At 41.7% G+C, this 12,500-nt stretch overlaps 1 protein-coding gene across 2 annotated transcripts in view; it reads left to right on the forward strand.

The window, feature by feature from the left end:
* The window catches only part of LOC147016539 (zinc finger homeobox protein 4-like), a 257,312-nt gene that overhangs the window by 229,471 nt on the left and 15,341 nt on the right, over window positions 1–12,500 (forward strand). For both annotated transcript variants that reach the window (XM_085845278.1, XM_085845277.1), the window contains one exon: window positions 1,734–1,934. In XM_085845278.1, the coding sequence (XP_085701404.1) occupies window positions 1,734–1,934 (201 nt within the window). The remainder of the gene's footprint in view (window positions 1–1,733; window positions 1,935–12,500) is intronic.

The following is a 12,500-nucleotide window of genomic DNA, read 5'->3' on the forward strand; positions in this document are numbered from 1 at the left end:
GAACTATAGTTATCCTCAATCTCTGCCCCCTCGTCCTAACACTGTCACCTTTGCTTGAAAAACTGTACTGCACCTACTGAATGTTGTCCACACCCTTCATTATCTCAAACATATTCATCAGATCCCCTAGTAATCATCTCCTTTCGAATGTAAAAAGTTATGTCTTCTTCAGCCAATCCTCATAGCTTAGTCTAGTTTGGCCTGGAATCGATCGAGTAGCACCATGCTATATCCTTTCGATGGTAGTTATGTCCTTCGTCAGATGTGGTGACCAAAACTGAACACAATCGTCTAGATGAGGCCTCAATTTATCCCCCTACAAATATATCCTAAAACCCTGTTTGCTTTACCTATAGCTGCCTGGCATTGTCCTGTCTGCTTACCTCTCGCATCTATTACCACCCCCTTCTCCTGTGTGACATGCCCCACTATTGCCCCTTGCATCCTGCAATCCCTATCATTGTTCTTATCCATCCCCAGCACCTTACATTTCTCTATTTTAAACTGCATCTGTCAATATTTTGTGCGACTGATTCCTATTTCAGCTGAGAAGTGTCTTGTTGATTCACGTGGCCTTCTCTCCATGCATTTCTATACAGCTTCTATAGTCTCCAGGACACGAACACAAACCGTCCTGAACCGCCCTTATTGGCATTTTGCAATGAGCCAGTATCTTTCATCTTTCCCACTAATGCCTTTACTGTTTTGTAAGCAGCAACGCTGGATGTTGGGAGTCTTCACTGAAATGCTTCTCTGCACTCTCTTTGGTCACTTTGTTTCAATGTATGTGTCATAAATAAAGATGTGCTGCTCGATGTTAAATTGCCCCCATTATTTTAATACCTGTAATAAAGGGGAAAAAAAAAACCTCTAACAGGTAATCAAACGAAATTTTAAATTTATCCACAAGCATGTTACTAAGAAAATCTCAGAATGATAAAATGTTTACCCTTTTTATGGTCCACCCTATATTTTCATAATTTAGCTGTTTGGAACACTGCTCACCATTCAGTGAACAATTTATGTTCATCGGCACACACCGTTTGCACATGCGGCTGCTGGGAAGAACGCAGTGTCAGCAAGGTCGAACTGTGGCCGATATTCGGCATGGCTGGGACATGGCTTTATGGGACACTTTTACCCTTCACCCGAAGTCCTATTTATGGGAAAACAATGCAACAAAAAATGGTCTCACTGTCCCAAAATAACATAAAGTGTTCAAAAATCTCCAGATTAAGGTGGTATGCAGCATCAACCATTACACAGCACTATTTATGAAGCTGTTAAAATCGATGCCATCATGATGACATCACCAACATATGATGAGCTCATGGTTTCCTTTTATGTGGTTTTTCTTTTCATAAGAATTTCAGTTACTTATCTGGAGGCATTTGGTCAAATTTAGGATTGTTAGAGTACGGTGCAGCAATACTTGCATTGCAATTAGATGAGGTTTTCCACCTTTTGGAGTTCTGCCTGGAAAGTACGCTATGTTATTCTCAGGGCATTAGCGACAGATTATAGGAACAATAATGACAGTTGCGGTCTCTGCTGTTGGGATGAACCAAGTTTTATGTAAGACTTTGAAGAATGGGTTATCTCCAACGTTCTGGTGGCATTGTATTGTTTGATAATGGTTAAGACGTTTTTTTTTTTTTTAAGTTTTTAAACCATGCATAATGCCATCAGTTCAGTAGTTTGCTTTCCACATAACCTACATTGCATTTCATCAGGTATACCAGTGTCCATACTGCAATTATCAGAGCAAGGATAGAGGATGCCTTCTACAGCATGCCATCTGTCAGCATTCTTTACAGCAGGTGCTGCACTGCCCACTCTGCCAGGACCTCCTTGCCAGTCACCTACATCTACAGCTTCACCTGGCACATCTCCACAACGTAGCACCTGACTGTGTTGAGAAGATCATCAATTTGGTTAGTGTTTATTACTTGGCGAAAATCTTTTTTGCCAAGTATATTGGTGTGTAGTATTTGTCTGTTTGTTTGTCACATGATTTTTAGCCACAGTTTTCAAGCAATCGTTCTGAATTTTTTTTTGTGTGTAGGTGAGAGCAACGCTAAATTTTGGTGAAGATCCGAATCCTGATCCGGATGTGAAAATTTTTCAAGTGATTCTTCACCATTGAGAGATTGGGCCAAAAATGATACACAGGGTGTCCCAAAAGTCTGGATCCGTAGGCATTTTTCCTAATATACAATTTGATCTTTTTCTTTTTCTTTCAGATCCAAGATGGCTTCGAAACTAACAATAGAAGATCGAATTGAACTCATTCTCATGTACGCAAGACAGGATTCTTCACATAGAGGAGTTGCTGCCGAATTCAATCGAAAGCATCCTGATAAGAATCCAATAACACGTGCCACTGTTAAAGTGTTTAAACGTTTTGGGTTCAGAAATGTTCATCGTTCTTGTATTCAGTGTATAAACAAGTGTCGCGAAGTCCAAGGCCGTCAATTTGAGCATTCACTGCAATAAAACTTTAAAATAAATTTTTGCCTACGGATCCAAACTTTAGGGACACCCTGTATAGCACAATATCGCAAAAGGTTATGGATGGATTCACACGAAACTTTGCGAACAGGTTGGGAGTGCCTCCAGGAAGAATTGATTCAATTCTGGTAAAGATCCAAATTCAGATCTGGATACGAGAATTATTTAATTCTTAACATTCTTCATCATTGAGAGATGGGGCTAAAAACGAAATTGCATGACATCTCAAAAAGTTGTGGACGGATTTGGATGAAACTTGGTGGATGAGTTGGTTAGGTCACAAGAACAAGCCGATTCGATATTGGTTCAGGTCCAGGTTCAGATCCAGCCTATCAGTGGCATACAAAATGTAAACTGTTCAGCCTGGCGGAGGTATGTTCTCTACTGAGTGCCGTTCTGTTTCGACAGGTGTCGCTCTATTAGTGATTTTTCATTCCTTTGTTTTCAGGAAAGGAAGACATCAACTCAGTTATTTTTCAATGCAGTACATTGTTTACTACTGGTATAAAACTCTCCACCTCCTCAGTCACTAATCGTGGTGCAGGTTATGATTGGCACAGGCAAAAGATGGCCAGTCTTGTATCAGTAAAAGTCATCATACCCCTCAAATCCACAGCACACGACTATATATGCAGTACGTACAGTGATCATCATGATACCCTTCTAATCCACGACACACGTGACTATATATGCAGTGAAAATGGTTGATTTTTCCGCCATGAAAGATGAAAAGGTGTTGGTGTTTCAGGCTTTACTTTCTATCGAAACAAAAGAGGGACGGGAAAATGGTTTGTGGTTGATGTAGGGTAGGTGACGTCACCAATGACCTCACCCTTGACGTGATGTAGGTGCGCAACATGTGATCTTGATCCAAGGTATGAGCGTCATTAGTGACATATTGGTTGAAAATTGAAGCGGAAGAGGAGGGGATGATGATGATGATGAAGACAAAGAAAATAGATAGAAGAAAATAAAAAAAGCCGGTTGGGGGAGTGGGGATAAGTGTTGGTTGTTATGTTATTAGCCGAAAGGAAAACTTTTCATTCAAACTGTTCCGTACTGATGTTCCAAGTTGATGGGAGAAATGCTTGCTGTTCTTGGAGTTTTGAAGATTCATTGCTGCCACGGAAGTATGTTACACCACAAACTGCCATGTGATGGATGATGTGTCCTGCAAGGTTGAAATCGTTGTTGTTAGATCTGGCATCATTGACGTTGAGGAAGCCATCGACGGTGTCCAAGCCATCGACCAGTTTCACTGATATTAATTTTATTGCTAGTTGAACATGAAATGCAGTAAATTAGGTTGGAGGTGGTACAGGTAAAACAATCAGTAATATTGATGGTGCGAATCTGGTCCTCATATTGATGTTGTAGGATTGATACAGCTACAGCTACAATGACTGTGCATGCATTTGAACATTCCTGTTGGGTGATTGGAAGGTAATGTAACTTTGACCAGAAAATTTTGCAAACAATTGTCATGTTTGAATGTAAAAAAAAAGAGGTGGTTGAGAGAAGATAGAGGCTGTTTGTTTCTGTGTCGCCATGTGGAATTTAGAAAAATTTCTGGATAATTATTTTAACCTGCAAGTCTGTCGAGCATGGCCGTAACTCTCGGCAGGCCAGGGCCTACCCAGAATTTTGACCACGTCGACCAAAAATTTCAGAGCTCATGAATAGACTTTGGTTTTTGCTTGGTGTTACCAATGAATGCTATTCATCTAAATCTGGTCTGGTAATTATTTGTCATATATCATTATTAGCCTGGTGTTGGCTTAGTGGTTAGGGTGGCGGCTTGGGATCCTTGGGTCCTGAGTTCAATCCCCGTTGGCCACTGAATTAAAATACACCAGGAGGTTGACTCCGCCTGTCATCCTTCCGAGGTCGGCAAAATGAGCACCAGTGGACTGGTAAGGGGGACACTGCATCAGCGGCATAGCCGTGTCCCAACCAATGATGCAACCAGCAGCCACAGGCTGCACTCGATAGAGATATATATATATATATATATATATATATATATATATATATATATATATATATATATATATATATATATATATATATATATATATATATATATATGTCATTATTATTAGTCATATATCATTATTATTAGTTGTGTATTTTGAAAAAGATAATTCTGCCTCTCAACAGGGTGGACACAGTTAAGAGCCTTTTTTCACAAATGAGGTTGTATAGCTGCGGTTTTTGAAGAACTGCTGCATTTAATTGGCTTTAGATGTGAAATCCAAATCATCACTACATAGACAGTGGAGCCTTCGAAGCTGGGAACATGGAATGGAACTTTTGAACATTAGAGGCATGGGATAATGAATACCATCGTAACTGTTTGAATCGGTGGGCTTGTAGTGCACAGTGGTCATGTAACCAGTTTGTACAACATCAATTTTGATGTCCAAAAATGTGACGGAGCTTTCTAAAATTTCCCATGTGTGGTTGAGAGCAGGGTAAGAATAATTGATAAAATTGTTAAACCTTTCAGGTTCAAATCTGCGACAGGATGTTAAGACAATTAAATCATCAATGTAGGGCCCAAAGAAATTTGCTGTCGGAACATCGTATTGAGAAAATATCCGTTCTTCAATAAACCCAACAAAAACATTTGCAGAATTTGGACCCATTTTTGTGTACATGGCCACACCATTGATCCCATGGAATAAAGGTTTGAATTTTCTTCCAGTTTCAAGAAAACCAGAGGAGTTTATACCGTGTGAATTGGAAATATTTAGTCGACGTATTCAGGGGGAAGCCTTTTTTCATGACAAATAGATCAATCATAACCAGCCTGAAAGAAATGAACTCCAATCACTAATCACCCCTCACTCCAACTGAACACTCCTGTCCCCCCTGCTCACTTATAGTCAGCTTCCTTGTGTCCATAATTTGACTTCGTTGGAATTTTTTGGAGAGGAGCTAACCCCAACATTTTTGGAAAGCTTAAACAATACCAAAACAGAAAATCCATGTTTCACATTTTTTCAATGAATATAATGTGGTGAAATAGGTCGTTTTGGGGTAAAAACCCGTTTTTTTATTTCAGCTCTGAAAATTCAAAATTAATCAGAAGAAGGCAACTGATGATGCATAATTGTTAACTAGAGGACATTCTTAATATAGAATACATATATCTGTATTTTGAGGAATGGTTGCCATGGAAACGGCGATCATTTTGTCAAATTACCGTTTATTTAATGTGTTGCTTTCAAATCTTGAAACAAGTAACGCATGAATATGGTGATCAGTGAAATGTACTTAATGTCAAATATGAGTTTGTAGCCAATTGGCATCACTGTTTCTAATGTCACTCATCATTGCCATCGTCATCATCACTATCGTGGTCATGCCATTCAATGTTTGAGTCCTCGTCATTCTCACACGAAGTGCTGCACGTGCAAAGATCGGTGCATGTTAAGTTCTTGGCCCTGCAGGAACATCTCTGTGATGAACATTCTGTCTTGCACTGGCACCTTATCATCTCGAAAATTGCCTTTGGTGCAGGGAGAATGTCTGTTGTTGTCAGCTTGAGTTGACCACTCATGTCCTTGTGGAAGCCATTCTTTAATGGATCAGGAAATGTTTGCTGAGAAATTACTGCTTGATCCCAAATGTATGCCTGGATATGTACCCGCATGATGTGCTGCCTCAAAGCACTGACAGTTGGTGGTAACTTGTCATTCTCAGCCATGTTCTTACAGAAGAGATGCCACCGAAGTTCAGGGATGCTGGAAATATTGACACCACTTGGACAATAACCTGAACAGACAAATCTTGCTAAAGTTGTGTATAGGTCCTCTTACAGTTCAGCATCCTTCCAGAGCATAGCAAAGGCATCTACCATGTCGTCATTGGCCTTCAAGTAGCACTGGAACCGCTTTGCCTTTCCATGTCGAGTGAACCGCCCAGTATTATCGGCACCTGTGAATGCGTGGAAGGCTGGCAATGCCTGGGCTCTCTCCTCACCGAGGGCCTTCCAGATTGGCTCGATTTTGACAATGCGAGATGCCATTGAGATAGATGTGTGTCTTGGCAGGAGATGATAGTTTGCTATGGCAAGAACCAGAACATCCGTATCAGGTGAGAATATCATCAGCTCAATATCTCCCGTGTGTTGCTGTGATGCAGCTATTGCTTGCTGGATCATCAACGCCTCCTCATGGTTATTCGCCTCAAATTGGAGACCCCTGTTGCTCGACGTCCGCCCAGATGCTGAAACGACTACCACTTTTGTTGAATCGCGGTTGTGTTCTAGAGTTTTCTCTGCCAAGTACTCCGTCAGATCAGCCTTGGTTTGATCATGGGACAGAAATCGACTCATCGTGATGTGTTTGATACTGGTATCATCCTTGACCTGATATTGGACTGGTGCCTTCCCTTGATGTCGTTTGTCTCTGGTTGTGCTCTTGAGGGAATCTTGCTTGTACGTATCAAAAACAAGAATTACATGGTCGAAGCCTCTGGTCAGACTCGTCACCCTATCATTGAAACATTCACTGAGGTCCTTCACTGTCACGACCATTGCTGGTTTGTTGGTCATTTTCTGGACAACTACCATTCCATCCACGACTGCAACCTTCGTGCTAGTACTGCCATCAATTACAGCATCAGCGGGTGCTGGTTCCATGTGTGTGGCATCAAGCTCATCTTCTGGTAAAAAAAAAAACGTTTTACTACTGAAGGTGCCGAAACCTTCTGATATTGAACAACAGACACAGCAATGTTTCATTGCACAGATGGCCGTTTCCATGGCAACCAACTGTTCCAATACTTGAAAATCATAATACTTATGTGTAAGTTAGTCATGGTCACTATATTTAACAATTATTAGGCCATCCGATGGAAAATATAATTTTAGAAAATATATTAAAAAATGGCAATTCCACTCCAAAAATGCTGTTTCCATGACAACCGACAGTCAAAATACAACTTTTATTAGGCCATCTCTGCTGGACCAAATGTCCGTCCGTACATCCGTCAACAATTTTTCTTTCTGATCTTGATGAAACTTAGTATGTGGGTAGAGGTCGATGAGTGTTGCACAACGATATAACTTTTGTCCGGGGTCAAGGTCACGAGGTCACGTAAGTTATAAAAATCGCAATTTTCAAAACCTATCTAGTCTGCCATTCTACAAGATATTCGGCAAATGTTTATCGATTATGATAGTAAAAACTATTATCTTGTATCTAACTGGACAGATTTTTGAATTTCCGTCCCGTTTGGCCGCCACGTAACCTGGAAGATGGTCAAAAACACCTCCCGGTACAAAGAAAACTTTTTACCTCCGATCTTGATGAAATTTGGTATGTGGGTAGAGGTCGATGAGTGATACCCAACGACATATGTTTTCCCGGATTCGAGGTCAGGGTCAAGGTCACGAAAGTTGTGAAAGTTGCCATTTTCAAAACCTATCTCGTCTGTCATTTTAGGAGATATCTGGCAACGGTTCATCGATTATGATAGTAAAAAACATTATAGAGATGACCGTCACCCCCAACACGGGGGTAATTTTTATCTTAGAAAATCCATTGTTTGCCATTTTACAGTAATTCATCATCAGTTGGTTATTTTGTATTGTTTCAGATTTTTTAAAATTGAAATTCAAAAAAAAGCGTTTTTCACCCCCAAAACGACCTTTCCAAAAGTTGAAAAAAATGTGAAACATCATTTTTTTATTTAAATAGATTTTAAACTTCTCAAAAATCTATAGGTTTGCTACTCTCCAAAAAATTCCAACGACATTTCACAAGGAACCTGACTAGAAGTCAGTTTGCTTCAGTCAATTTGTTCATCAAAACATGCCATTGGGATGTTCATTAAATACATTTAAACAGTGATATAAAATCCCTTGATTTCTCTCATTATGAAGGAGCTGCACTCATAGCCCTCAGGAATCGAACAGATGCCATTATTTAACCAGCTGACAAAGGTGGAAACTTGGTAATTTTGACAAAGGTGAACAACGAAAGTAGAGATTACAGGATGCAAGGGGTAATTTTGGAGCGGTCACACAGGAGAAGGATCTGGGGATGGTAATAGATACGGGACGTAAGCAGGCAGCTCTAGGTCAAGCAAACAGGGTTTTAGGTTGTATTCGGAGGGGGATCATTTATATTTCAAAAGAGGCGGTGTTAACATTGTACAAGAATTTATTGAGGGCCACATCTAGAATATTGTGTGCAGTTTTGGTCACCACAACTGTGGAAGGACATAGATGCCATAGAAAGAGTTCAGCGCAGGGCTACGAGATTGATTCCGGGCCTAGCGAGACAGCTCTGGGGAGCGGCTGGAGGAGACAGGGCTTTATACACAAGAAAGGAGGCGATGACGAGGAGATATGATAGAGATGTTTAAGATAATGAAAGGTATAGATAAAATAAGTGCAGATGAATTATTCAACAGAGTAGACAGTGATAGGATCAGGGGCCATAGCCTGAGAGTATAGAAGAGGAGAGTTAAGGTGGTAGTAAGGCAGGGGTCTTTCACTCAGAGATTAGTTAATGCATGGAATGGTCTCCCTGGAAAGGTCGTGGCAGCAGAAACAGGAGATAAGTTTAAATTAGAATTATATAGGTACCTGGAAGTTATGGAGATAGCGGAGTGTAAGGATGTGGCAGGACTTTTTGGTAGCTTCAGCATTGATGGGTCATTGGTGCATATGTACGGAGTGTTGGTGGTGGGGGTCTCGTCAAGGGGTGTTGTGTGGTTGATGTCTTTTTTAACCAAGCTCATGCCCTCTCCCCTGGGGGGAAAAAATACAACTGCTACAAAAATTCAACAACAAAAAAAGCACAAAAACACTTTATTAAAAAACTATATTAAATTTTGCATTTTCTTCTTTGTATCTTGAGTTGATAAATGAGTGTGGTGTTGATGTCGTGCAGTCATGGTGGGCTGAATGTCCTCCACCTGTGTCTGATTTCCTTGTATTTGTATGTATGGTTGTCTCGGTCAACAATCGGCTCATCAATTATCCATCCATCCATTGGGACCATCCTCTGTGCAGAGCGTTGATGTGGCTGAAGCCGTCTCCTTGGCTATTGGACACAATCCTGGATGGGTCGCCACTCCGACAGGATACCAGCATGTTGGCACTCATTTTGCCGACCTCGGAAGGATTACAGGCAGTCAACCCCACCTGGTATTAATTCAACAGCATAAATGATCAGATACCCGTTTTTACGTCAAAGTAGAGAAATATCTCTCCATGGACTATGATAAACTCATCAAACAAACCATGAATGATCCCAACTCCAAACAAGAACTCCCATCTACCTCCCGTAATCCTGTTGTCAGTATTCCTTGTGTATCACATGTCTACTTTCTAACTAAGATTCATAAACCCAACAACCCCAGCCATCCCATGATGCACAGATGCCAACCCTCCCGATTTCATCGGGAGGCTTCCGAAAATTCCCCCAAACTCCCGCCCTTACGATCACTATCCTTATCCTCCCGAAATTTTGATATTTTTGCACTGTTCACTAATCAGAATGTACTAGTATGAGAATTGAATGAAAAGCATCGTCTGCTACGTATAGCATGTGGTAACTCCATAACGTTCGCTGCTACCAAATTGTACGTAAAAAATTGCAAATTCAAATGAGGAGCAGCGAAACATTGGGTCTGGTTCTCGCTTATGCGATCATGCACTGAGATTTAGTGCATGCGGTATGTGTGCAATACAGTGCATGCGGTATGTATGCACAGTGTATATGCATGCGATACGCTCACTGCATGCAGCTGGGCCCCGTACCAGCCCGGCGGTCGCGACCACCGTGCGGTGTTTAACAGCCGCTAGAGTTCTACGAGTCGCGCTGCAGCTGTGGAACATCGACTTTGAAGTTACCGATGCTTCAAGCCCTCGATGTTGATTACGAAATGGCAGAAAAGAAGCTTACGAAGACCAAGAAATGGTCTCAGAAGTACAAGACCGAATACAGTCTCCAATACCCGTGTATTCGAAAGTCTGAAAGAGGAATTCATCATGCGTATTGTACAGTATGCAGCGTTGATATTTCAGTTGAGCACGGAGGTCGCGATGATATTCGGAAGCACGTTGGAAGCAAACGGCACACAGACATTGCAAAGGAGAGATCTTCGAGCACGAGTACCGGTACACTTCTGAATTATTTCACCAAACAAGGGACAAGCGAGGAAGAGGATGTTACCCGAGCGGAACTCCTCTTTAGTGGATTTATTGTGGAACATAACTTGCCCATATCAGTCTCAGATCATGCTGGACCTCTATTTCAAAAGATGTTTCCAGATTCAAAAGTTGCTTCAAAGTATGGATGTGCAAGAACAAAAACTTCAGCAATAATTGGTGAGTTGTCAAATGTTACTGCTTCATCTATTGCCGATATTGCTAGACTAGCTCCATTTAGCCTAGCTACGGACGGTAGCAATGACAGTGGTGAGGCCCAGCTATATCCTGTCCTGATTTCGTACTATGACAACAGTGCTGGGATTGTGAAGCAAGGTTTGCTAAGTTTGCCTGCGTGCAAACAAGATTCCACTGGAGAAAACATTTTCAAACTGCTTGATCATGAGTTCAGTGACAGGAAAATTCCGTGGGGAAATTGTGTTTCCTTTTGTGCTGATAATGCCTCTGTCATGGTGGGCAAGCACAAAGGAGTCGCTGCTTATATCCACAAACAAAATCCAGAGTGCTACATCATGGGATGCCCTTGCCATATGATGCACAATACGGCCAAGAAGGCGGCTCAGGCCTTACCCATTGAATTAGATGACTTTCTCATCGATATTTACTACTACTTGGACAAAAGTAGTAAACGCGTCAAAGGAGTGAAAGCACTGCAAGAACTCTGTGATGCCCCGACACACAAGATTCTGAAGCATGTCGCAACAAGGTGGCTGTCCCTTGGTCAGTGCCTAGACAGGCTGATTGAACAGTGGGAGCCACTTCGCCTCTTCTTCAAAGAAGAAGTACGACGAAGAAAAATGCAACCAACTGTAGCCAAGACTCTAACAACGAGCAAGAAGGACGGCACTGTATCTACTGCCAGTACTGGCACTGCAGGATCAAGCACTAGTGGAGCAGCATTCACCACTACCACTGCAGTATCTGCTGCGAAGAAGACAGCAGGGACAGCACCAAAACCAATGCTGAGAGCAGGTAGCATCACCGGCCCTTCATCACGTTCATCTACAAAGCAGATCCCTTCAGAGTCGAGAAAGACTGTGATAGTCCCATCTACAGGCAAAGAAGGACCCAAGTTAAGTTCTGCTTTTGCCAAATCACTTGATAGAAGCTCAGCAAAACCTTCGAATCAGAGGTCTTCTTCCTTGGCTGCACCTACCTCAAGCTCTCTCCTCAAACGTAAAATTGGATCTGGTACTACGAGTCTGACCTCTTCTGCTGGCAGTAAACGCAAGTGTGATCGCCCTGCGGCTAAGTGTACTACGAGTTCTACAACTAAAAGCGCATCTTCCTCAAACACTGTGCAGGAATCTAGAGAAAAACGTGTCAACAGGATGTTCTTGTCTCCACAAACAAAACTCCATTGTTTCTTCCTTCGATATGCTAACAAGCTTTTTGAGAAGGGGAATCTTCTGCTCCAAAGAGACGAACCCTGTATTCATCTCCTGCACGGAGAATTGAATGGTCTTCTGAAAGATATCTTCATACGGTTTTTGAAACCATCGGTGTCATCGGTTGCTCTGGTAAATATACCCTTCTCTGACAGAAATCATCAGAAGAATGATGAGGACCTCATGATTGGGAACGATGCCAAACTGTATATAAGGGAACAAAGGAGTCTCAAGAAATCCACCTTCACTCTGAGTGAGTCAGACATCCAAGGTTTCTTCAGTGCAGTTCGCTCATATTATGTGAAAGCCTGCAATTCCATCTTCAAAACCTGGCCGCTAGATGATGAATTAGCCAAGCATACTCAGGTGCTGGATGTTAAGCTACACCAAGAAGTGGGGTTTGACTGTGT

Source organism: Eptatretus burgeri, chromosome 11, assembly GCF_056783735.1.
Source record: "Eptatretus burgeri isolate ZD-2024b chromosome 11, Ebu_testis_v1, whole genome shotgun sequence".
In the NCBI taxonomy this organism is placed as follows: Eukaryota; Metazoa; Chordata; class Myxini; order Myxiniformes; family Myxinidae; genus Eptatretus; species Eptatretus burgeri.